Below are 27,592 nucleotides of genomic sequence, written 5' to 3'. Positions count from 1 at the left end.
TCTTCCATTAAATTCACTAGTGCCGTCTTCTCCTCTCTGGTTAGAATTTCTCTACCAGCACTCTTTTGCTTTTTTCCTCTAAAATCGAGTAAATCTTTGACCATGGCCTCTGAGAATACATCTATTCATTCATAAGGCATTTGTGGGACAAACAGCGATTTAGGTTTGAAGGGACTTTCTTGCATCCCTTGTCCAATGCCCACTTTTACCGCTCTGTCTGCCATACCCAATCCTGTATTCACTTGATCTGTGGTGTTTAAATTCTGCAACAGTTCCACTGCCCGTATATCGTTACATGTCAGTATGTCTGTTGCCGTTATTCTCGAGGTTGTGGTTTTATTTTCTCTTATGGTGGGTCGTAATTTAAAGTACTTGTGTAATTTCAATTTTCGTACAAAGCAAAACAAGTCGATTCTAGTTTGGGTAAATTCTAGATGGTTTTTAGGGCAAAAGGTCAGTCCCGGCGATAAAACTTTAGTTTCTTTATCAGACAATTTCTTTGGGGTTAAGTTGACAATGGTGAGATTGCTTTCCTTAATTATTTCTTGTTGTATCTCTTCTTGCGTGACGCCCAGGACGGTGTTCTTCCTCTTCCTGCCCCACCCTGATCTCCGCGTTCTTCGCTTGCTCGTTCGGGTGCTTTGTTCTTTCCACCCCTTAGCCACGATTGTCTGATAATCTGAAATTCGTCGAAAAAAGGAGTGGTCGTTTTCCCGACTACAGCTTGGCTGGTGGTGCGTTCATCTTCTGATTCATTTTCAGTAACTTCTGATTCTGATGTTTTTACTCGCACAGTCGCTGATCGCATGGTTTTTAATGATAGTTCCTTTCTGGGAGCATCAAATTTGCATGCAAACGTTAGCACTCTTCCTTGTATATAATCTTGTTCATCACGTTCATATTTTTCTTGTTTTCTAATCTTGATTTTATTTTCATATTTCTGGAAGCGTATCTTCATTAGCCCCAGTAGTTCTTCCATTTTAGGACAAAGCATTGCAAGAGATAAAAGAAATAGAAGAGCTGTTAGCCAAAGAAGAGGATAAAAATAAAATAGAAGAACTACTGGGGCTAATGAAGATACGCCTCCAGAAATATGAAAATAAAATCAAGATTAGAAAACAAGAAAATATGAACGTGATGAACAAGATTATATACAAGGAAGAGTGCTAACATTTGCACGCAAATTTGATGCTCCCAGAAAGGAACTATCATTAAAAACCATGCGATCAGCGACTGTGCGAGTAAAAACATCAGAATCAGAAGTTACTGAAAATGAATCAGAAGATGAACGCACCACCAGCCAAGCTGTAGTCGGGAAAACGACCACTCCTTTTTTCGACGAATTTCAGATTATCAGACAATCGTGGCTAAGGGGTGGAAAGAACAAAGCACCCGAACGAGCAAGCGAAGAACGCGGAGATCAGGGTGGGGCAGGAAGAGGAAGAACACCGTCCTGGGCATCACGCAAGAAGAGATACAACAAGAAATAATTAAGGAAAGCAATCTCACCATTGTCAACTTAACCCCAAAGAAATTGTCTGATAAAGAAACTAAAGTTTTATCGCCGGGACTGACCTTTTGCCCTAAAAACCATCTAGAATTTACCCAAACTAGAATCGACTTGTTTTGCTTTGTACGAAAATTGAAATTACACAAGTACTTTAAATTATGACCCACCATAAGAGAAAATAAAAACACAACCTCGAGAATAACGGCAACAGACATACTGACATGTAACGATATACGGGCAGTGGAACTGTTGCAGAATTTAAACACCACAGATCAAGTGAATACAGGATTGGGTATGGCAGACAGAGCGGTGAAACTGGGCATTGAACAAGGGATGCAAGAAAGTCCCTTCAAACCTGAATCGCTGTTTGTCCCACAAATGCCTTATGACTCAATAGATGTATTCTCAGAGGCCATGGTCAAAGATTTACTCGATTTTAGAGGAAAAAAGCACAAGAGTGCTGGTAGAGAAAATCTAACCAGAGAGGAGAAGACGGCACTAGTGAATTTAAGGGAAGACAAAACGATCATCATAAAACCCTCGGACAAAGGTGTTACAAACAAGAACACAATACCGGGAAGAAGCATTTCGACAATTACAAGACACAAAATATTATGTATCGACCACACGTGAAGTGTATTTGGCCAGTGTGGAGGAATATGAAATCATGCTCAAGTTGTGGAACACCAGAGGCATGTTGGGAAAGGAGGAACATCTGTTCCTAAGATGCCCAAATCCTGTGATAGCAACATTTTATCATATCCCAAAGATACATAAAAATGCAGTTCATCCACCTGGCAGACCAATAGTCTCATCCCAAGGGAGTTTGACGGAACATATGTCTATATTCATAGATTATTTTCTCTTTCCATTTGTGACTTACCTGAAATCCTATGTGAGAGACACCAAAGACTTTTTGTGTAAAATTTCAATGATATGCTGGGATCCAACTTATTCAATTATGGTGTTAGATATCACAAGTTTATATACTTGTATTAATCACCAAGATGGTTTAAAGGCACTACAGTATTTTTTGAACAAAAGACAACTAAGGTTCGCTGCACACAATGACATGATCTTGCAATTCACTGAATTCTGTTTGATGAACAATATATTTTTGTTTGAGGACAGTTATTTTAAACAGATATCAGGTACAGCGATGGGCCCCTGTTTTGCCCCCAGTTATGCGAACCTGTTCGTAGGCTGGTGGGAGGAACAGGTGTCCAGAATGTATGAACATGGTAGCATAACAGGAAGAGTCGTTGAGTGGCATCGTTATATTGACGATTTATTCATAGTGTGGCAGGGCGGAATTGAATCAGCTAATGGTTACATTACTGATTTGAATAACAATGATCTCAATTTACATTTCTCGGGAACAGTTAGTCCAGTGGCATTGGACTACCTGGACCTGAAGGTATTTGTAGCAGATGGGCAAAAACACACTACACTATATCGAAAAACCACGGCAGGAAATTCTACCCTGTTTGCAACGAGCAACCATCCACCTAAATTGATACAAAGCATCCCTTATGGGGAACTTTTGAGATTAAAACGCAACAGTTCACGAGCATGTGATTTTGAGGTGTCAGCTAAAGAGTGCATACATAGGTTTGCCTTAAGGGGATATGATCCAATGTTGTTGCAAAATACACTCAATAAGGTGAAGGGCATTCCAAGACAAAATCTGTTGATCAGCAATCAATTGTCTGACAATAAGTTGGATACTACTCATGCAGGAAAGTTCAGGATGGTAACTACATATTCAGCAGAAGCGAATTTTTTGAAACGCATGCTAAGAAAAAACTGGCATATTTTGCAAACTGACAGTGTGCTGAATGAGGACATTCCCTCATATCCACTAGTAACCTTTAAGAAAGCTCGGTCTCTGAAGGACCAACTAGTGCACAGTCATTTAGAGAAAGAATCCCTAGGGGTGAGAACCCTAAAAGATATGAAGGGTTTCTACCCTTGCGGGAAATGCAAGGCATGCTTCAACAGTAGAAGAGTCCTTTTCTATAGTTTACCATATTTACAGGTGAAAAGAACTATAAATAAATGTATTACCTGTAGTACCTCCTATGTGGTCCATGTAATTTATGGTACATAGGCAGCACTATACACCCACTGAAGATCAGGATATTAGAACATCAAAGAGCAATCACCAAAAAAGACATAACATATCCTCTAGCGAGACACTACGCAGAGAAACACTCTAGCAATAGGAATCTATTGAAGTTTTACGGTCTAGATCACGTACCCGAGAACATCAGAGGAGGGGACAGGCTGAGGAAACTGCGTAGACTTGAGTCACGCTACATAGTGGATTGCCAGATGAAATTTCCTAAGGGATTGAACAGTGGGGAAGAATTAGCATCACATTTGGGGCTATGATGAGCTGGAGATTGTGACTTAAAAGTACTGATTTTCTATAATGAGAATATATGCAGAACTGTTGGATAGCACAGTAACAACTAGTCCATGCATCGCCTGCTATAAAGCGTGTACAAATATAGAGTAGAAATGGTACACAGATGGTTTTAATTTTGTGAGATTATTGACATGTAAATGAAATATGGATTTTACATAACTGGGTATATCATGTGAGGTTTTCAGTGAAAAAACAGATTTGTTTTGCCATAAGTATGTCCATGGTTTTAGAGAGACGTAAGCCGATCCACGGCTAGATTTATATTTCTTTACTCATTTTGAGAAAATCTGATATGGCTAAAGAGTGGGTCTACCAACGCACATACATATAGTAGCGGTAATCGGGTAATGTTATAGCCAATACATGGCGTGAAACCTGGTAAATAGCGACGATATATGTATTATCTGTGCAATGTTATTCATATAATTGCATTTGCGTAAAGCTTTATTGAAGTAGCCAAAATTGCATATTTACAAATGGCGGATTCTGTGATTATCGTGTAGTCCCTTTACCATGTTGTCATACGGATGTTACGAATGCATTAATAATGGCGGCCTCCCGATGTATTAGCAAACACCGAGGAAGGCAGTTCACCGAAACGTGTTTGTTTGTTTGAATCGGAATAAAAATCCTTCCGAGTGTCTCCCGTGAGTGCTTACTTCCTTCATATAACAAGGATTTGGAGCGTTTATATATATATATATGTCATGTGATCAAGGCTCAGGAGAGCCGAAACGCGTAATGGCGACAGAGGAATAAAGGAGATTTACGTTTTGCACAAAACTTTGGGTCCGTGTCCATCTCTTTGGGAGAGCCGCTTGTTTGAAGGTAGCGGAGGAATACTTGTGATATATATATACACAAAAAGAAATAAATACCTAAGCCGGATGGCTGAAAGCATTTCCAGTGTCGGTGTCCGATTTTTTCAAAGGAAGTCGGGTTTGGTTGAAATATATATATATATTTTCCTGGTGATGACAAAATAAGACATTACAACATCCACCCTAATTGGAGGCGGGCGATGTAAAGTCCTTCTGCCAATGACTCCTACTCTGTCGGCCCATAAGTGGAAGTATTCCATGAACAGGGCCAATGGGGTCACTAATGACTGAATATTTAAGGTCCACCCATCTAAAATGAGGCAAGAGGTCTGAGGGTTTGGCGGACAAGCAAATGTGATGAAGTACCCTGTCCACTAAACTCTAAATGGGGCCTTAACTCAACACATAATGCCTTTGCGAATGTTTCTTTAATTTTTACATTTAGTGCTGCATTTGTATTGTGAGTGCTAATGCTGTGTTTATTTTGTGTGACCTCTTTAGGGTTTTTTTCAGCATTTTATCATATAATTTTTACATGACAAATAAAAAACGCAGAGAAAAAACATTTGAGGTGATGTCATATTTTATTTTTATCGATGTGTATTTGATTACATGGCTGGTTTTGAATTAAGCTTTAGTAGGATCCACGATTTTTCCCATGAAGAGGATACTTTGTGTGACTTCGTCAATAATTATTATCAGGAAAGGTCTGTTAAAGTTTATTGGTTGGGGAATAAATCTCGGCTTGATCTCAATGGCGGTGGCTCCAGCTGCCTCTGTGCCTTGTTCATCAATGTTCAGAAGAGCTTTGTGGACAACCTAAAAAGTAAACATAAAAATCGTTACAATACTCTACAAGTTTGTGGACGCTACTAATACGTATTTAAGTGACTATGTTGGTTGTTATGGAACCAGAGATGTATGTTCCTGCATGATTTATTATTCTCTCTGCACCCCTAATACATTCTGGGGTTTTCAAAATAACCAATGCATATACAAATATATATACTCAATTGAAATTCATTAAATGCACACGTTTTTATGCATGCTATTTTATGATAAACGGACATCAGATAGTTTTTACTAATCTGACCCTACATCAGAGGTCACTTAATGAGTTCTACAAAATGAAACAGAAACAAGAAGATATTCATCATACAGTCCACATAATGACAAAATAAATACAGAATAATCATGTATCAGACCGCTCAGTGCAATGTGCCACGTTTGTGAAAATGAGGTGCGGACAGATCCTCGAATTAGTGCTAGACTAGAAAAGAAATTATAGTGACATTTCATGAAACTCTGGCATGGGGAATGGTGAAGCCCTAAGAGAATCCAAGTGAACAAGTACCGGCGTGTTCATACTATGTCTCATGCTATGCAAACAAAAACAACAAACTGACCATGTTTAAACCACCGGGTTTTCCACCATAGTGAAACGAATGTGCTCAAAAAGATCACAAAGGGTGAGCCAAGTGAACGGAGTGACTTCAACCCATGAGTGACATTTTCCGGGGTTCCGACGAGGTTTCGAATTAATAAAACAGTGCGGGTCACGAATATCATGCAATGGCGTGTCCACATAATGTTAACGCTCTGCTCATCCGCGTCTTAATGACATAGTGCGTGGATCTTGAAGGCATTGAAAATTGGTACTTATGTACCATTGATGTTACCGCTCTCTATACTTCTATACCACACCAAGACGGCCATCTAATGGGCTTTACTGAAACAAAATGAGATGCGAGCAGATAAAGTGTTTCTACTTGAACTGTTGGAATTCGTACTCTTTCACAGTTACTTTGAATGGAATGGTGAATTTTATGCCCAAAACACTGGAACTTCTATGGGCTTTGCAGGAGCCCCTTCTTACGCTAATATTTTCATGGAAAAATTTGAATTTGAACACATCCTTCAGAATCAGAATTGGACCAAACATCTAGTCCTATTTAAACGTTATATTGATGACATCCTAATCATTTGGAATGGCGACGTGAAGCGCTTGGAAAACAATATATCCACACTAAAATCTATCCACAATCAAATTAAATTTACCCACTAAATTGAGAAGAACTGCATATCGTTTTTGGATAGTTTGATTCAAATTGACTCTGGCTTTGTAAAGACAAGTATATTTGTCAAAACCACCGACAGGAATAATGCTTTACATTATTGCAGCTTTCATCAAAACTCACTAAAACAACATTTGCCCTACTCCCAATATAATAGGCTGAAACAAATTATATCTGATTCTGAAGAAGCAAATGCCACAATCAAGATGTTTTCTGATACATTCCGACAACGAGGCTACCCTCAGCAGATTCTTGATAATGCCAAGCATAGAGTATCAACGTTAAACAGACAGTCTTTATTAAGGCAGACCATAACCAAGCAATCTATCCCCATCATATGCGTTTTAAAACATTCAACACAATCTAACCGGATTAAATCCATTATCATGAAACACTGGATGATCATTCAAACTGAACCAGATTTGAAATAATTGTTTCCACATTGACTCACGTTTGCAATGCAACGTTCTAATAACCTGAAGGAACTATTGTCTAGAAAATCTGAATCAGCATCTAAAGTGTTTAAAGGCATGCGGAGATGTATGAACTGTGTACATTGCAATAATGGTATAGTTGGGGACCAGCTTGTACATTCAATCCAAGGCTATACGATCAAACTCAGACATTCCACTACATGTGATACTGCCAATGTAATCTATGCATCGAAATGTCCCTGCGGGAAAATTGACGTAGGGAAGACTTCCAGAAAAGTCAACGTACGTGTGGGAGAGGAACATCAGTAACAAGAATGAGAAATCAAGCGTCGCTACTCACTGGCTAGAAGCCAGACACAACATATCGCAACTCAGTTTTACCATCTTGGAAGTACAAATACCCCAAAGAGACATTGACCCTCAAAAAGCTTTAGCTAAATCAGAATTTTATTGGATTGAGAAATTGCATGCCTTGCAGCCTCTAGGGATGAATGATAAAATTGAACTGAATTGTTTTTTTTAAACACTGAAGTACTGTTTTTGCAAACATTATCATTATTTATGTTTGTTGTGCACAATTGGTTTCATAGAAGGTATTCTGCATGATAGGACATTGAATTACACTAAGGTGGTTTTCTTCAAATCTATTCCATAGCATGTCATTTTGCTTTATCCTATTCTGTGTTTTTTCTTCATGAAAGATAAAATTGATTGGTATTGATTTTGGTGAACACCGAAGTACTGTGTTTGCAAACTATGGGGCAGATTTACATTCCCTGGCGCATCCCTGCAAATCAGCAGGGATGCGCCAGGAAAGATGTGTCACGCAAGTTTGCCCTTGCGCCACCGCAGATGCGCCGCATTTACAATGCGGTGCATCGTGGCGCAAGGACAAGCAAATGCGTGACGCATCTTTCGGGGTAAGGTTGGCGCAGTGCAGAAGTTGTGTCGCAAGCAAGTCGCAACTCCAGCACTGTTTCAACCTGCCCTATCCCTAACATGGTGCGTCAAGCCTTACGCTTGCTTCAAGCAGGCGCAGGGTTTTGACGCATCAGCGTTGGAAAAGTGACTCAGTGAAATCTTGTAGATTTCACTGAGTTACTTTTCAGGGGCGTTCCTGCGACGGAACGCCCCCCCTGTGTAGAAACACCCACATGAAACCTGACGCAGGTTTCAGGTTTCACGTACATGCATTTGAACATTTTGAATGAATATTACAATTTGAAAGTTCAACTATAACCTGGATTGAAGTGATTGAATGTTGAAGATGCCATTGAAGAACAGGCGATAACACCACGTGTGTTATTTTAAACTGTGATCCTACTGGCAGTAAGGGTGGTCCCTCTTGCACATTGTGTAGCATGGTACATGGGTTTTTCCCAGGCAACAATCCTTGGATTTTGACGCATTCCCAGATTTACCTTTACTGGTATACCTGGGGATGCTATGCCTTTCCAGGGTAGGCGTTACAAGGAGAAATATGCTTATTTCTCCTCATTTTTTCTCATTCTAATAATACAACATAAGCCAAACAATTGTGCATATAATCATGCGACGTGCAGGAGATGGGATCACATGTTATGTTAGCATCAAACAATCTCTATCCATCATAAATGAAAAAGACTGACAATTGCAATCAAAATAAAATAAACATTAAACCCACCCCTGCTCCATCCAAACCACCATATAAACATAACATTTTAATGAAAAATGGATTAAAAAAGAGGGATAAGAGTAGAAGGGCTGGAAGAAAATACCAAGGATAAGAGGGGGATCTGTATGTGTCACTGAGGGTAGCCAGGGTGACTATATTTGCACAGGTTGGTAAGTCCCTTGAAAGGGAGATTCAGAACAAATATGCAAAGATGTCGTAAAAGATCCAATCAGTGTCAAAAATATATCACCAGACTTATGTGATGAAGCAATGGGTCTGTCTTCTTTAGTAGTAGTAGTAGGTGAATAAAGTGATAGGATATGAATCATCTCTTTTAGGGAGGGAGATGTAAGCCTATACTTCAGTTCACCCAGGTTGATCAAAAAAATGAAGCAATCTAAGCCACTGTGATATAAAATAACGATGCTTCAATTGTATAACCTATTAGCAAGCCAGCACTTATGGGTAAATTTCTTACTGTATGAAAAACATCATTTGTTCATTATACCATAGCTAGTTCATTCCATAGTGAGCTAGGTGGGGGGTCTTGTTTCTGCCAGAAGAGGGCAATAAGCGCTCTGGCCTCTCCTTTCCTATGACAGAAAAGCGTACTGTCAGAGTCCATCATACCTGCCATGTCTGTCAGTTTCAATCCAAAGTCCCTCTAATATGGGCTAGTATTTCCTCCTAAATGTTTGGACCAGGGAACAAGACTACCATAAATGGAGAAAGGTGCCTTTCGCCTGATTGCAAGAGCAACATTATAATGACACAAAAGGATACATTCAGTATAGCCTGATTGGGGTAAAATGGCATTGAAACATTACTTTGTATGATGATTCTTTTTGCGGCGTGCTCCTCAGTGTTTTAAGGATGTGCCTCTATTATTGTACCCAATTGCTAGTTGGTAATTTCCTTCCCAGGTCCTTGGACCATCTAGATGGTATAGATGGATAGCAATGAGTTTTCCTTGTTGAATAATGTAGTAAGTCGTGGAGACCAGACCCTTTATACCAGTGATGTGGATTTGGAAGTCTTGCTTATATTGTTCAAGAGCTTTAATAGGTGCTCTATGGAATATTTCCCATAACGTTCTGCATTCTCCCTCCACCGAATCAGGAAATAATATGGAATCTGCAGCAGGAGTGAAATCACGGTTCTGAATGATAGATATTTCTGGAGAGGGAAAAGTGGTAAGTCCGTTTTTGATGGCCCTATGGTCCCATATGCTGAGGTCCATTTTAGTCAGAGTAGCTTTATCTGTGGTTTTCGGGCTAGCATGTTGAGGGAGACAGGCTAAGTCCAATAATAGACCCTTATATATCGAGCGTGCTCTCACCACCCATTTGGAAATGTATCAAAGGTGTGCTCGCAGTATTATTTAAGTGGATGGTTGCACAACGTTACTACGCAGGCATTTACCATGCATGCCTTTACCATGCATGTTTTACAATGCATGCATTTACCAGGCATCTGCCTTTATCACACATACCTTTACCATGCAGCTTAGTATAAATAAGATAAGTGATATATATATATATATATATATATATATATATATATATATATATATATATATATGTATATATATATATATTGGCTGCAGCCCATCAAAGGTTTCTTTAAATGCGCTTCTTGCAGGGCATGTAAATTTGGAGTGAATACTTCAAAGTACAACACTCCCTTTAGTTCTACTCCAGTACAAATCAAGGGGCATTACACATGCCGTACTGAGTTCGCAGTATACGTTTTAACGTGCACCTGCGGTCTCAAGTATGTAGGAAGCACCAAATTGCAGGTGCATGCGCGCATTTTACAACACCTCAGGGCTATTGTAAATAACAACACTACTTATCCTGTGGCCCGTCACTTCAGAGCTGTTCACGATAATGATTTGACCTGCCTCTCATATTATGTAATAGATGCAATCCCCAAACTCAAATATGGGGGTAACAGAGAACGCTTGCTCAGGCAACTGGAGACTCGGTTAATTATTGAACTGGATAGCAAGACACCTCTTGGGCTCAATACAACCGAAGATATGCACAACTTTTTATAAAGTTTCATGATCATTCAATGAGACAAGAATGGTCAAACATCATATTTTATTTGTGCACTCACTGCGTTCCATGCACTCAGACATGCTTGAAATAGGAATAACATGCCCATTCTACTGTATGCCCGGTGTGTTTCATTGAGTGATTTCGGCATAACTCACTTTCTTGGCTAGTACTTAGATCAGATAATTAATATGCTTTTGTCGCCTACTAACACATTGAGATTATAGGAATGTATTATTCACAGTGAGATTAGGATTTAATCGGTGCACATTTTTTAGTGTCCGTATTTTATCAAAAGTTTTTTATATCTTGCACATTTATTGCGTATTTGCACATAGGATCAATTTGCACTTTTGCACAATTTGCACTTTAGTAGAATGTACATATTTGCACTATTTGCACTTTAAATTAATAGGACCATACAATTTATACATATATAAAAATAAATAAAAAATAAGAAAACGAGAAATATTAGTACAAAAATAACATACAGTTTAAATAATTATATTACAATACGCACCGATCTAATGTCACGTTATACACATTCACTGATTGGACATATTCAGAATGACATCTATGATATGAGGTACTTGCAAACCGGATTTTATCCAGATGACAATGTGTTTGTTTGTTTTTTGACGAGTTGAATTGCAATGTATCATTGTACACAATATGTTTTTTAACTCGGTTCGTCTTGGTTTGGAGAAAACATGTAAATGGCTTATTCTCTCCACACGATCTAACTTGGGAATCATTTTGATGTCATGTGTTTGAATTTTCAATTAAGCACAGTATTTAGACTGGGAATGTAACATATGACTCGAACAAGTTGGATCGTCAACAATGTATTTAATATATTTATTCATGTTGTTATAAGCACATTTACGGATACAATTAAGTATTTATTTCACAAACTCGTCACGTTGTTGTTTTGCGCAAAGTACAGATTTTTGATGCAATAGTATTTCTTTCATTTCTGTCCATCATGTGATGTGGGTGTAAGCATTTTTAAACGCCGTCATACACAAAGTTTGTCTCATGTGATCAAGGCCGTTCGTCGGCCGAAACGCGTCATGACATAAGGGAGATTTGATGTCATAAAATAACATAAAATAACAGTATCTACCGACGAAGAGGAGTTCGTGCATTCTTTCTTTTCCTGGAGAAAACCGGTGAATGCTCTGTGTCCATATTCGTATCACCAGGAAGTGGGTCTGCTTCCGCTTACGAACCCCCTCCATGCAAGTAGGCAGCCGTTATCAGCCAACGAGTTCGAGTAACGGTCCGGGAGGACATTCTACAACGGCAGCCCCCTGTGACAAGATTTCCTCATCCGAATCGGCGAACACGGCAGCAGACGGGTCGGAGGACGCGCCGCAGCAGAGTTCGTCGGATGTAAGTGGTGAGCGGGATTAAGCATACTCACAGGTGGGGAGGTGTCGGTGCATACATATTTTCCCAGTGCCGCCGGATTGCTTTTGCGCTGGGCTCCCATCAACAGTTTGAATATGTCAATGGACGCTTTGCGAGATCGTGAGGCAGCTGCTGACGCTCTCTTTAGCAACACACCTGGTTCAGCGGCACAAAATTCAAGCACAGCAACTACTGTAAATAATTCTGATGTTACATCCTTGCTTAAACGACTGGAGAAATGCATGAAAAATGAGATTATAAAGTGGTGGGAACATAAGTCATTACAAAAGTATGAGGAGGCGGGAAGAGTGCCCCGCGGCTTAAGAATTTTCGTAGCACCCTCTTACGAAAATCCCAACCCTGAGATGTTAAAGGAATGGGCTGCGAATAATCTGGCAGCATCAATGAATATGGTCATCATTCTTATCAAATACGCCAAGATTGATCGGGAGAGTTTATTAAAAGAAATCGAAAGCATTAACGAGCAACTTAATAAACTGGAACAAACCGACTATATCATCAAAACAAAGCAAGAAATTGGCGAAAGAATGAAAAAACACGAGGACAGAATCAAGACACGAAAGGCATTTAAATATGCGAGAGACAAAACTGACTACGAGCTGGGCCAGATATTCACGTTCTCGCGTAAATATGACCATGTCAAGAAAAACATTTCAGGACGCATAGTGCACAAAAATGTGGCACCTAACACAGAAGCAGCAACAACCAGCAATGACAGAGGGGAATTGAGTTCTGAAACAGGCTCACTTACGAGCGAATATGAATCTGATGATGGCATGAATAGAGGGCAAATGGTGGGAGAACAGGTGAATATTCTTAGTCCAGCTGAAGAGCTTAATTTTTTAGCAGAGGACCGCCTGCAGACGCTGCGACCACGGAATCGGAACCAGCCTCAAGCAGCAAGCAACGAAAAAATCAACGTCGCCGGGAGAGGCGCAAATGCAGGAAGAGGCAGGCCAAGAAGGCAGTGGCGCAGGAGATAATGACTAATAATAACACTGTAGTCAACCTATCAGAACTGGTACTTACTAAAGCTGAGACACAGATTCTAGCACTCGGCCTTTCTTTTTGCCCGGAAAGTAGTTTCAACTATGGAAAAACACGTATTGACATTTTCAAATACATCAGGAAGCTAAAACTTCAAAAGTTTTTTACCATCAAGGAGGGTAATACAACATCTACCCCACCGGTCAACTTAAGTACTTCCAATCCCACCAATCAACCAAATCTTGCAGCATCTGATGCATCAATCATCCTTACAATCAGTGAACTCAACGATGAAAACTGCCTCACCAATGTTCCTAACACCAGCCAATATTCTACTCAGGAAAGACTTGGCTTACATAATCTCACGGAGTCCAGTGCCGGGCTCAGTCCATTTAAGGTCAAATCCAAATTTTACCCTATGATGCCCAAGGACGCCATAGACATTTTTCATGAACGTATAATTGATGATATCAAAAAATTATACTACAGGACCAACCACAACAAAGCAAGACTTAAACATCAGAACATACAATATGAGAATCTTATTCGTAAGTTGAGAGACAGAAAAGACATTGTCATCAATATGTCAGATAAGGGTGGTAATGTGGTAATATGGCCAAGGGCAGAATATATCAAGGAGGCTCAGACACAATTGTCCAACAAGGAATGTTACTCAAAAACCACGGTAATTGAATATCACAAAGCTAAGGACAATATCAAGAAGGAGCTTATGAACTGGAGACGACAGGGGCTAATTTCCAGTCAAGAATTGAACTTTATGCTTAATGATTATCCAATTATCCCAACCCTGTATCTAATTCCAAAAATACATAAAGGAACTAATCCTCCACCTGGCAGGCCTATAATTTCGGCGATTGGGGGAATGAGTGAGCACATCACCGAATACGTGGACTATTTTTTACAACCATTTGTTCAAGGCCTGCCATCCTATATCAGAGATACAGGGGATTTCTTAAACAAAATTCAAAATGTTAAGTGGGAGAACGACTTTTTATTAGTGGTGATGGACATTGAGTCTCTATATACCAGCATCGACCATCATGCAGGTCTCACAGCTGTTAAACACTACTTGGATAACAGACCCTTAGGCCTCTACAACCACAATATCATGCTTTTAGAGATGGTGAAATGGTGTCTTTTTAACAACTTTTTCATGTTCGTAAATGCTGTATATCGTCAATTGCGGGGTGTAGCCATGGGGGCTTGCTTCTCTCCCAGCTACGCATGCTTGCATGTGGGCTGGTGGGAGGAGCAGACCCTCCAAGGCACTTTGGCCAGGGTGGTTGACAAACACGTTTCACATTGGCATCGATATATAGACGATGTATTTTTTATTTGGAAGGGTGACCATGAGAGTGCTTTACTATTTATCGATGAACTCTATAATAATATTTGTAACGTAAAGTTTACTGCATCGATCAGCTCTTCCGAGGTCCCATTTCTTGATACTAAGATCTACATTCATGAGGGTCGTCTAGAATCAACACTTTTTAGAAAGCCAACAGCAGGAAATGCCACCCTTCATGCGACTAGTGCTCACCCCCGCCATTTGATACGGAGCATCCCCTATGGGGAATTACTCCGGTTGAAACGAATCTGCAGTACAGAAGGGGAATATATTAAATGTTCTGAACAGGCATTGTCCCGATTTAAAGAAAGAGGATATAAAAATGACATCCTCCGACAAGCCCAGACGAAGGTGGCTCTCAAATCCAGAGAGGACCTTTTATCCCCCATGAACGACACCATAGTACCACTAACTAGCAGTCATGATACCAATAGTGCACCCCGTCTCATTATCACATTTAACAAACAACATCATCAGCTCAGGAGGATAGTTAATCATAACTGGCCAATACTAAGAACAGATGCAGTACTGGCACCCAGATTGCCTTCTACTCCCACTATCACCTTCAGACGGGCTATTGCGATGAGAAATCAGCTAGTGTCCAAATACATAGAAACCTCTACCAAAACCAATTGGCTGCAGCCCATCAAAGGTTTCTTTAAATGCGCTTCTTGCAGGGCATGTAAATTTGGAGTGAATACTTCAAAGTACAACACTCCCTTTAGTTCTACTCCAGTACAAATCAAGGGGCATTACACATGCCGAACTGAGTTCGCAGTATACGTTTTAACGTGCACCTGCGGTCTCAAGTATGTAGGAAGCACCAAATTGCAGGTGCATGCGCGCATTTTACAACACCTCAGGGCTATTGTAAATAACGACACTACTTATCCTGTGGCCCGTCCCTTCAGAGCTGTTCACGATAATGATTTGACCTGCCTCTCATATTATGTAATAGATGCAATCCCCAAACTCAAATATGGGGGTAACAGAGAACGCTTGCTCAGGCAACTGGAGACTCGGTTAATTATTGAACTGGATAGCAAGACACCTCTTGGGCTCAATACAACCGAAGATATGCACAACTTTTTATAAAGTTTCATGATCATTCAATGAGACAAGAATGGTCAAACATCATATTTTATTTGTGCACTCACTGCGTTCCATGCACTCATACATGCTTGAAATAGGAATAACATGCCCATTCTTCTGTATGCCCGGTGTGTTTCATTGAGTGATTTCGGCATAACTCACTTTCTTGGCTAGTACTCAGATCAGATAATTAATATGCTTTTGTCGCCTACTAACACATTGAGATTATAGGAATGTATTATTCACAGTGAGATTAGGATTTAATCGGTGCGCATTTTTTAGTGTCCGTATTTTATCAAAAGTTTTTTATATCTTGCACATTTATTGCGTATTTGCACATAGGATCAATTTGCACTTTTGCACAATTTGCACTTTAGTAGAATGTACATATTTGCACTATTTGCACTTTAAATTAATAGGACCATACAATTTATACATATATAAAAATAAATAAAAAATAAGAAAACGAGAAATATTAGTACAAAAATAACATACAGTTTAAATAATTATATTACAATACGCACCGATCTAATGTCACGTTATACACATTCACTGATTGGACATATTCAGAATGACATCTATGATATGAGGTACTTGCAAACCGGATTTTATCCAGATGACAATGTGTTTGTTTGTTTTTTGACGAGTTGAATTGCAATGTATCATTGTACACAATATGTTTTTTAACTCGGTTCGTCTTGGTTTGGAGAAAACATGTAAATGGCTTATTCTCTCCACACGATCTAACTTGGGAATCATTTTGATGTCATGTGTTTGAATTTTCAATTAAGCACAGTATTTAGACTGGGAATGTAACATATGACTCGAACAAGTTGGATCGTCAACAATGTATTTAATATATTTATTCATGTTGTTATAAGCACATTTACGGATACAATTAAGTATTTATTTCACAAACTCGTCACGTTGTTGTTTTGCGCAAAGTACAGATTTTTGATGCAATAGTATTTCTTTCATTTCTGTCCATCATGTGATGTGGGTGTCAGCATTTTTAAACGCCGTCATACGCAAAGTTTGTCTCATGTGATCAAGGCCGTTCGTCGGCCGAAACGCGTCATGACATAAGGGAGATTTGAGAACTGAATAAAATAACAGTATCTACCGACGAAGAGGAGTTCGTGCATTCTTTCTTTTCCTGGAGAAAACCGGTGAATGCTCTGTGTCCATATATATATATATATATATTGAGAGAGAGAGATTGAGAGGGAGAGAGATAGAGAGAGAGCTTGAGAAATAGAGATATATTGAAATTCTGATCTGCTCGTAGAGCGCAGAGTTCCTAAAAACTCTGCCTAGCAGCTTGGAGCAGAATTTTTCTCTCTTGCGGCTCACCAACATTAAGTTGGTGAGCGCGAGTGAGGAGAATTGCATGCTAAACCACCTCCCAGTGAGATTCCTCAATGTAAGCGGTCGTGGCAGGTCGTCACCGCTCGCATTGAGAAATATGCTGAACGCTTTGAGGAAGTTGCCGCTCACAATGAGGAAGCTACTGCTCAAGTAGCACATCTACTCAAGCCTCAGAAAGAAGATGCACCCTCTAGCACTGCACGTGGTACAGTTCACACTGATTTTACATCACAGGACAAACTCCCACTGCTAAAAATCAGAGCAAGCAGCATGACTTACCTCACTCTGCTGCTTGCAAAACTGTGTGAGGCACGGTGGATTTTTTGTTTGGCACTTTGCAGAGTTCCATGTAGCAGTTCTACTCTTACCCAACCCTAAAACTCTATGAGTACCCTTTCCACCAAATTCCCTTGCCCACACCCTAAACCCTAAAATACCCTTACCAACTAATTCCTTTAGCCACTCCAAACCCTAAAAACACCCTTACCACCCTATACCCTTACCCACCACTAAAACCTAAAAATACCCTTACCACCCTATACCCCTACCCACCCAGAAACCCTAAAATACTTTACCAGGCTATACCCATAGCCACCCCTAATCCCTTATACCCTAAAAACACCTAATACCCCTACCCACCTCATAACCCTACAATATCTTTACCACCCTATACCCCTATCCATCCCTAAACACTAAAATACTTTACCACCCTATACCTATATCACCCTTAAACCCCTACACCCTAAAACACCCTATACCCCTATCCACCCCATAACCCTACAATTTCTTTACCACCCTATACCTTCAACACTAAAAATACCAATAAAACCTATAACTCTTACTGTTTGACTTGCCTTTTTCGGCAGGTTCACCCCCAGGAGTTTTGTATTTTGGCCTTCTGTTTTTGAACTTTTTTTGTTGGTTTTAGGACTCTGGGCACTTTATCACTGCTAATCAGTGCTAAAGTGCATATGATCTCCATGTAAATTGTATTTATGGATTTTTGTTTCCATGATTGACTTATTTGATGTACTACTAAGTCTTTAGTAATGTGCACATGTGTGCCCAGGGCCTGTGAATCAAATGCTACTGGTGGGCCTGCAGCACTGATTGTGCCACCCACACAAATAGCCTTTCAAAGGGTTCTCAGACCTGCCACTGCAGTGTCTGCGTGCAGTTTTACTGCCAAGTCGACCTAAAAAGTGCACCCACTTGCCAGGCCCTAAGCTTCCTTGCTCTTATATGCAAGGCACCCCTAAGGCAGGAAGAAGGTACCCCATGGGTAAGGTGCAGTGTATGTGAATGGTATGACATGTACTGGTGTGTGTGACATGTCCCGATAGTGAAATATTCTGTATTTTGTTTTCCACTATTTAAAGGCTGTCTCTCCCATAGGCTTAACATGGGAGTTGCCTTGTAAAATTTTACAAGCAAAACTCTCCATTGGGCTAAGATAGAGAAATGGAGTTTAGTATGCCTGAACTCAGAATTTTATGTTGTGTGTTTGAAAATGTCATTTTTAGAAAGGGCGCATTTTCTTGCTTAGCCACCCTGTGTGCCTGTGCCTTGTGTGTGTTGCCTGTCTGGGTTTATAGTGTCAGGAGCAGGGGATGTGCATTCACACTAGACAGACACAAGGGGGGTTGAGGTGGACCCTGCCTTTCCTGGGTGACTTATAGCAAGGCTGAATAGGCCTGGGTGCATTTAGAGTAGTGGGAGGAGTTGTCACTTGTACCTGAATGGACTCTGGCTGCCTCCCACAAAGCTGACCCCACCTCTGGTGTTGAACCTGGCCTGAGCGAGGCTGAACTGGTTCATGTGTGCCAGAGGAACTTTGTTTGTACCAACTTCAAGAAGAAAATATGGTATAAATATGGGGGCCCTGACCCCAGAACTTTAGATTACTACTGGACTAAGGAACCTTGCCAGGAAGATGAACTGGAAGAGCTGTGAGGATAGGCACTTTGCTATGTGCTTTGCTGGGTTGGCCTGCAGTTGCTGCTTCTCTCTTGGGCAGGGAAAGGACTGTACTGTGCTTTCTGCACCCTAAGTATCCCTAAAGGCTTGATGTAGAGCTTACCTCCTGCTGGAAGTCTCAGGGAATTCAAAGACGTCACCATCTTCTGCGTACTGACTTTTGGAACTGGATATTTCAGCTGCCACAGAGGAGAAAAGGTAACCTGACACCATCAACGATGCCGCTGCCAGCTCCGTGACCTGAAGGCACCGCCACACTTCGCACTGCAACCCTGCTCTCACCGACAACGACGACCGACACCTCCTCCGAGCCACTGCTTGCACCCTGACCTGTGGGCACCGCACTCCCCACACCCTCACCATACCACCGCCCTGGTATCACCGACAATGCTGTGACTGCATCACTGACAACGCTGCCTGCACCGTGACCTGTGGACACTACTCTTGGGGAACATGGAGCACCATCACACTCCTCACCGCAGTCCTGGTCTCGCAGTAAACGCTGCTTCAAGCAGATATTGATGCAGGTGCCTGCACCATGGTTTGGGGGCAATGCTCGTAGGTTACTCGACGCACGGCCCTGCCCACACCGCAGTCTTGGACCACCGATGTCAGCACCATCGACTTCTGATTGTCAACCGATGCCGCTGCTTCACTGTGACCTCTAGGATCCGCACAACCCATTGTTCCATCTCGCACGCAGCCTTGGGTCTACTGACGACAGTACTTCAGCGATGACTACGCTTTTGCTTGCACCGTGACCTGTCAGCCCAGCAACAAGCACCGCCCCACTTCGCACCACAAACCCAGTCTCACCGGCGTCGCTGGATGAATGTCACCGAGCCACTGCTTGAACCACGACCTGAGGACACTGCCCGTCCCACAACTCTGCTTCACTCCGTAGCCCAACGCCGGCTCTCCTGACTTTAAACTCACAGAGTTCGACCTGCAATGCTTCTGACTTAAAGAGCCCGACAACTCTTGCACCGCCTCTGGAACCGACGCCTGCAATGCAGCTCCTCTGGAGGTCACCGCAAGGTCCAACACCCTGCATCTCCAAAGGTACTGTTTTACGGGTCTCCCCGACACCGTAGCTTACCCGCGACGCTGCGACCATCCAGAACTGTTGGATTTATTTGTTCACAACACTGTGATAGTCCCGGACAGAGCTATCAACTTCAAGGAACTGTATATATAGTATATTTTTGCTTTATTCATATTTGATCATTGCATGTTGGATTTTTATCGTTTGGGTCTTGTTTTATACAGATTAAATTTGGATAGTTTTCTAAAACTGGAATGGTGTCATTTTGTAGTGTTGTCACTGTATTACTGCTGGTTATTTGCAAATGCTTTATACACTGCTCCTGGGGTAAGCCTGACTGCTCATGCCAAGCTACCAAGGTGGTGAGCAGGGGTTATATTTAGCCGTGTAATCCCCTTACCCTGACTAGAATGGTGGATTCTGACTGGCTTAGGTGCATACCTGAGCCAACCGGAAAACCCATTTCTAACACTTACCCACCCCTAAAACCCTCAAATTGACCTTTCCACCGATTTCCCTCATCCACCTCTAAATCCAAAAATATGCTTACTATCCAATACACTTACCCTGCCATAAACCCTACACATACCCTTACAACCCAATACCCTTGCCCACCCCAAATTCTAAAAATTCCCTTGCAACTAATTACCCTTATCTACCCTTAAACACTAAAAATACCCTTACCACCCAGTACACTTACCCTGCCCTAAACCCTAAAACATCCTTACCACCCTATACCCCTACCCACTCCAAAACCCTAAAGTGTGTCTGTATATATGTATATATATACACACACACACATATATATACTTACCTTAAGTAGACTTAACATGCGTGGTAATGGTATGTGTGGTAAATGACCCAAACAATGTATGCATGGAAATGCATGCTTGGTAAAAGCTGTGTGGTAAATGCACTGAAATGTATTTGCTGTTTTATAAAGGCTGTTTTCCCTGGAGATTGGGGCATACCAGACCTCTTTGTCTTTGGAAGGCGTAAGTAGCTTGTTAGAATCGGCTTCTGAGACTGAGCAGATAGTATATCTAGAATGTTTCTCAAATATTTCAAAGTGCCAAAACAGGTCCCTGCCACAGCACTAATTTTGGCTTTGGAATAGAGTTGTTGAGCAAACTTTACTAACAAATTCTTTACCACTTTTGCCAGAGGAAGAGGTTCACCAAAAGTGGTCGTCCACTATTGTAAAACGTTAAAAGAAAATAAGCTCAAATTTTCAGATTTGAGCTTTACACAGTTCTTATGCCACCACTAACAGGCCCTATCCTCAACTAATTTGGCCAGTGGTGCTAAATATATATTACATAGAGTTGGGTTCAAAGCTGAACCTTGAGGAACACCATATTCCAGTTCTTTATAGTCAGAACTAAAAGGGGATAAATAAAAAATGCCTGAACTCTAATAGTTAGATGGCAATTTAGCCATTTCTTGGCTTTCCCAACTATACCAACAGACGCCAAACAATGTAGAAAGATGTAATGGGAGACAGTATCGAAAGCCGCAGAGAGATCAAAAAGAATCACAGGGGCTTTCATACCCTGATCCAGATTGATTTTAGTAACTCTGAGACCTTGAGTAATGATGCCTTCGTATTGTGCCCAGAATAAACGACTGATTGAGTAGGATGCAAAACATCATTTATCCTAGTAAATTTAGAGAGCTGTTTGTTTATCAGTCTTTCCAGCATTTTGCCTAATGCTGGGAGTAGAGAGATAGGTGTAGATTTGTTCAACAAAGCAGGATTGGCATTAGGTTTCTTAAAAAAAGGTAGAACCTGAGCTTTTTTTCTAGTCTGAGGGAAACGTGCCAGTATTTAATGACTGATTGAACATATGATTGATTACTTGGTTCACAGTTGAAGGTCACTAACTTCAATACGTGAGGAGTACAAGGGCCAAGAGTAGGCCCAGAAAATGCTGTCTGAATATCTCTTTTGGACTTGGTAGGAGAAATTACTTTAAATTCTGACAGCACCGCCCCTTTTAGATCCATCCGATTACTTGAATCCAGATATAAAATGTCTTCCTTCACTTCAATGTCAAAGTATTGATATCCGACGCCTTTTTACAGAAATAGTCAGAGAGGCTGTCGCATTAGGTCTGGGAGGTACCAAATTTCTGTTGGCAAGCAGCAGGTTATAAGATGACTTGTAGAAGTCATCACCTCAATTCTTATACATATCAAACACACCAGCCTAAATCTCGGATTGAGCTGATCTAATCTTTTTATGGTAACCTTTCAACACCGCTTTGTCTACCCTCTTAGCTTCCAAATCATAAGAAAATCCCCATTTCCTAAGAATTTCTCAATTTCCTTTCAAGTACTTCTAAAGTCCTTTTCCTCCTATACCGAGAGAATAAACCTAAAGGCAGAGGGATGTTGTCTTTTATTTGAACCCTTTTTTAAAGGAACCAGTAGCTTGTGGTAAGGTTGTACTGAATACGGTAACATTAGATTCCAAGCCACCTTAGCCCACTTGAATCTAAAGCATTAATTAATTTAGTCTCAGTAATTTTGTGTCAAGGTTACTTTGAAAATGGAGGCTGGAAGACTCTCTTAAAGGATCCAGATAGCATCCATGAAAAAATGCTAAGGAATGATCAGACTAAATAAGTCAGAGTGATTTATCAACTTCTCACTCGAAGCAGTTGGAAAAAATTAAATCTATAGTATAATCCCCTCTGTTATAAGTGCCGGACAACCTGTGCTTCAGTTTTCTAGGTCTTCTTGCTTTGTGTGTAGAATCAGCATTGTGTTCTTCCAGTGCTTGTACTCTTTGCCTGAGCATCTCTTGATCCTCTGTTTGCGTGTCCACAGGGCGTTCAAGGTTGTCCACTTGGTTTCCTAGTTTGTTGATGCCCTTTTGGAATTCGTGTAGGCATGATTTGAAGTCTGACTTTAGAGAACCTATTTCAGATCGGACTTTGGTCAAAAAGAATTGCATGTATTCTTGGGTGATGTGTGCTGCTATAGTCCCACTCCTACCCTAGGGGATCATCTTGTTTATTCGCCCTTTCACATGCTGTTATGCGATACCACATGTCAGTCTCTGAGCCCCCTTTTTGGGGCTTGCCTTTAACTATGTGCTATTTAGTGAGAGATTATGCAGAGGTTTCAGGGTCACAATATAAAGCCGTTGCTTAGGTCAAGAAGATAAGGAAATCGCCAGATAGATTTTGTCTTTATGGACGGTTCGAGGAAGGTGCTTGTCCCAGTGCGGAAGTATGGCTACAGTTTCAAAGCAGGGTTTCTGGGTGTTCATTCAACATAGTGTCCTCAAGATCTGTTGGCAGCAATGCACAGTTTAGTTACTTATCTCATAGAAGGGTAGCTCAGCTATGTGTGTCAAAGAGGCATTGAGAATGCACTAGGTGAGGGGAACCATAGAAAATGTGTACAGCAGTATTCCACCAATGTTAAGAGGGGCCCTCTTGAAATAGCTATGAGAAAAGGGGTTCGGGCTGTATACAGTTGCTATGACAATACCCCTGTTGTACTCACTCAGTGCTGTTAGTGGTGCAGACCACACTGATTCCACTTTCCACCACCCAACGGGGAAGCAAATCTATTCATATGGCAATGAGTAATACCAGAGATCAATCCTGGTGCTGCTTTAGGATTGAGAGTAGAATCAGTGACTGCTGCCAAAAAACTAAGCTATTGCTTGGCCTCTCCTCAATGGACACCTGTCTGGTTCTGCGTAGATGTGACTGAGTAGATTGGGCTCTAGAAACCCCTAGGCCTTGAAGGCACTATATTCACACTGATTTAATTAGATTTTTTTGTCAGCATTCATTAATGTTGATTAGAGCAATGCAGCAGGAGGGCTGAGTACTACTGAAGTGCCTCCAGTGAAAGTCTGTGCTGGGACCCTGGATAAGCAAGGCAGAGAACTTAGACCTAGTTTCTCAGGCCAAGTGTTGCTCTCAAAATGACAGAGCTCCTGGGCAGCCACTAGCCTGCAAGGTACAAGTCAGTGTTTGCTGGCATTGGTTGGGGGTTGCCACATGTGGGTCTAGTCAGCCAAAGCAGAGACAAGAGGCAAGTGCCATCCCCAGACCAGCAGCTTCACCTGCTTAACCCTCCTCAATCAACCAGGCACAATCAAGGCCAGTCCTGTCACAACAGTACTCAGGAGTGGGCAGCAACAGAAGCACTAAGTCACTCCCAAGGAGCCCCACAGGCTTACTGTCAGTGTTTCAGCACTAAATTAAGGTTGCAGTCATTAGGGCAGTCATGCAGATAGCTCATGCAGGAGCCCGGGCAGGCGCAGTGGTGATGAAAGCTGGATGCCGCCTTCAAGATGGCGGTGGCACAAGCTACACCACCTTTGGCCTCTCAATAAAGCCCCTTTGTGGCCCAGAATTCCAGTTCTGCAGTGTGGATGATGGTGAAGATGCTCTACAACAGTTGGGGGTGCTCCAGAGAGGGTCCAGGCTCCGGAGGTGGAAAGGAGCTTAGAGATCCTGCTGCCTACTACATGCAGAGCGTGGCCACGCCCTCCATAGCTACTCTTTGATATATATACCCCCAGCTCACGGGACTAAGACACAATTGTGTATGTATACTAATGATACCCAATTCAGTTTTATTGTGGTGTAGCAGGAGGAGAAGAGGGTTGTGCCACAAACAAAAAATAATTTGCTGATGAGTGAAACAAGAGAAAAATGTGCAAGTCCATCAGCCCTTGCTTGATTTCTATCACAGGCTACACTGCACACATATCTCTTCTTGAAGGCAAAACAAGCAGGTTTGTGAAGTTGTCAAATTAGTAAATCTATACCAATGCAAAACCGTGAATCTGAGGGTGCGGATTTACTAATTGTTTTCAGAATCAGGGCCAGTAAGCCTGAAAAAAGGCTCCTTTAAAGCTAGCATATATCATCATTTGCAGACCAGTGTGGGGAAGCTTTGTGCTGTAACATTGCCAGTCTGGTAAAAAAATAAGCACCCTAAACCTGCTTTTTATTGATTAGCCCCATAGAAAAGACCAAAAGCGTCCTTTATGTACGTCCTTATACTGAAATTAGTTTTTCATCTGTTGAAGAAGTGTACTCTGCATTCTGCCCCACCCACCCCTTGCATGCTACTTTTTTTTACTCCCAACTGATCTCGCAACTGAAGTAACTAATGTTTGATTTACAGTCAGCTGAAGAAAATAATACCATCAGCCCACCTCCATTCACCAACAATATCACTACAATAAACATAATATAAAACACCCAAGGCAGTATCATGATCCTGTTTTTTGTGGTGAGCGTGCACAGAAGAAATAATTTTGGCATCCCTAATGCATACATTAACTCGTAATATCTCTGAGTTAGTGAATGCTCTGCTGACAGAAGGGCTCTGAAACACAAAGAGGCAATTACTGCAATATGGTTCTAAGATTTGTTGCCAGCAAAACAAAAATGTGAAGATATTTTAATTAATGTATGCGCTAGACACCCAAAAAAAAACCACTGATCCCTTCTGCACCCAGTGCAGTGCAAAACAAGCATTTGCAATGCAATCAGTCTCGCCTTTGGGATGCATTTAGGTATGCAGCACATTAGCCTGGGTGCTGAAACATCTACTGTTCTTTAACATGGAGGGAAACGAGGCACAAAACTGCGTGACACGCCAGGTATGGGAACACATGGAGAGAAATATTGCCTCTCAGCGGGAAATGGTATAGTCCGAAGCTCTGTTTTTAATATAAAATAAGGGCCTTCGGTGGTCATTTCACTAAAAATACAAGATTTGAAAAAAATAATATTGTCTACAGGTGCTTGTGAAAGACAATTTCTATGGACTGGAATCTATAGAATGCTAGAAGTGATTCTGGTATTTTACTGACCTCTGCTGGTCGTTTTCTATCAAGAAGGTTTGGGTGCCAATTACGATCCGGTAAAATAAATTCCCGTACGACTCGTATCCGGTCTTTTTACCGTACGAATCGTACAAGTGCCGTACAAACTGGCAATCACGATTCGCACGGTAAAAAGCCCATACGAGTCGCATTGGGAATAATTCCCCACACGTCCTCGGGTCGGAAAAAGTGTCCGACACGTCCTCGGACGAGTTACCGTACAAACGTGAAAAGCGAAGTCCGACCGTGTATGTACGGTGCGTACCCCCAGCGACGCGCTGGGGGTACGCACCATACATACACGGGTGGGGGTACGACTCAAACGTACACGGGTGTACATACACGGGGGGGTTCGACACGTACTCGGGTGTACATACACGGGGGGTTCGACATGTACTCAGGTGTACATACACGGGGGGTTCGACACGTACTCGGGTGTACATACACGGGGGGGTTCAACACGTACTCGGGTGTACATACACGGGGGGGTTCGACACGTACTCGGGTGTACATTCACGGGGGGTTCGACATGTACTCAGGTGTACATACACGGGGGGTTCGACACGTACTCGGGTGTACATACACGGGGGGGTTCGACACGTACTCGGGTGTACATACACGGGGGGTACGGCGCGTACATGCGGGGGCTGGGGGGGTACGGCGCGTACATGCGGGGGCTGGGGGGGTATGGCGCGTACATGCGGGGGCTGGGGGTGGGGTACGGCGCTTACCGGGCCACCTACTCTGGTCGTTTCGCGCCGTACTTCGCATTTCCGACACTTTTTGGGTGCCGTAAAAATATTGCCGTCCGGACTGCTGTCGGTTCGAATCGTAATTCCTGGGTCGTGAAACGCTGCCTGGAAGCGTCCCGACGTCACGTCGCAGCATTCCCGGATCACATTCGTATGCATATTTTCGTTGGTCGGTGTTTTTTACGATTCGTACGGAAATGGTGTTTCCGTGCGAATCGTAATTCCATGTTTGTAATGTTTTACGACCGGGTACGAGTCGGACGGAGAATACGCTCCGACCGACGGTTCGTACCCGGTTTTTACCGGATCGTAATTGGCACCTAAATAGAGGCAGTTGCCAGAAAAATTAAAAAAAGAAAGTCCCTCAACAGAAAGAAATTCTGGTATTTTACTGACCTCTACTGGTCGTTTTCTATCAAGACTATTAAATAGAGGCAGTTGAACATGCAGAAAGCAATTCTGGCATTTTACTGACCTCTACTGGTCTATCAAGACTGTTAAATAGAGGCAGTTGAACTGAAAAAAAGTCCCTAAGCAGAAGCAGACAAGTCCTAGCGCTGATCGCCAGAGCCCACAAAGAACATACACATATAAGTATATACTAAAGTATCTACAAAAGGTCTTGAATGTTCAACCTAAAAAGGGATCATGATACCACCCCAGTTATGTATGCATACCGGGCCGTAACATGATGGGTTTTCCTGGTGCAGAGTTATA

General features: G+C 41.7%; 1 protein-coding gene across 1 annotated transcript in view; it reads right to left on the bottom strand.

Moving 5' to 3' along the window:
• Window positions 1-5,327: 5,327 nt before the first annotated feature.
• Window positions 5,328-27,592, bottom strand: part of LOC146799059 (alpha-1-antitrypsin-like) — a 119,361-nt gene continuing 97,096 nt past the window's right edge. Inside the window, exon 5 of the mRNA XM_085626465.1 lies at window positions 5,328-5,581. Within this exon, the coding sequence (XP_085482591.1) occupies window positions 5,390-5,581 (192 nt within the window). The 3' untranslated portion in view covers window positions 5,328-5,389. The remainder of the gene's footprint in view (window positions 5,582-27,592) is intronic.

Source organism: Triturus cristatus, chromosome 9, assembly GCF_964204655.1.
Source record: "Triturus cristatus chromosome 9, aTriCri1.1, whole genome shotgun sequence".
NCBI classification, from domain to species: domain Eukaryota; kingdom Metazoa; phylum Chordata; class Amphibia; order Caudata; family Salamandridae; genus Triturus; species Triturus cristatus.
This window is presented reverse-complemented; position numbering and strand designations above follow the sequence as displayed.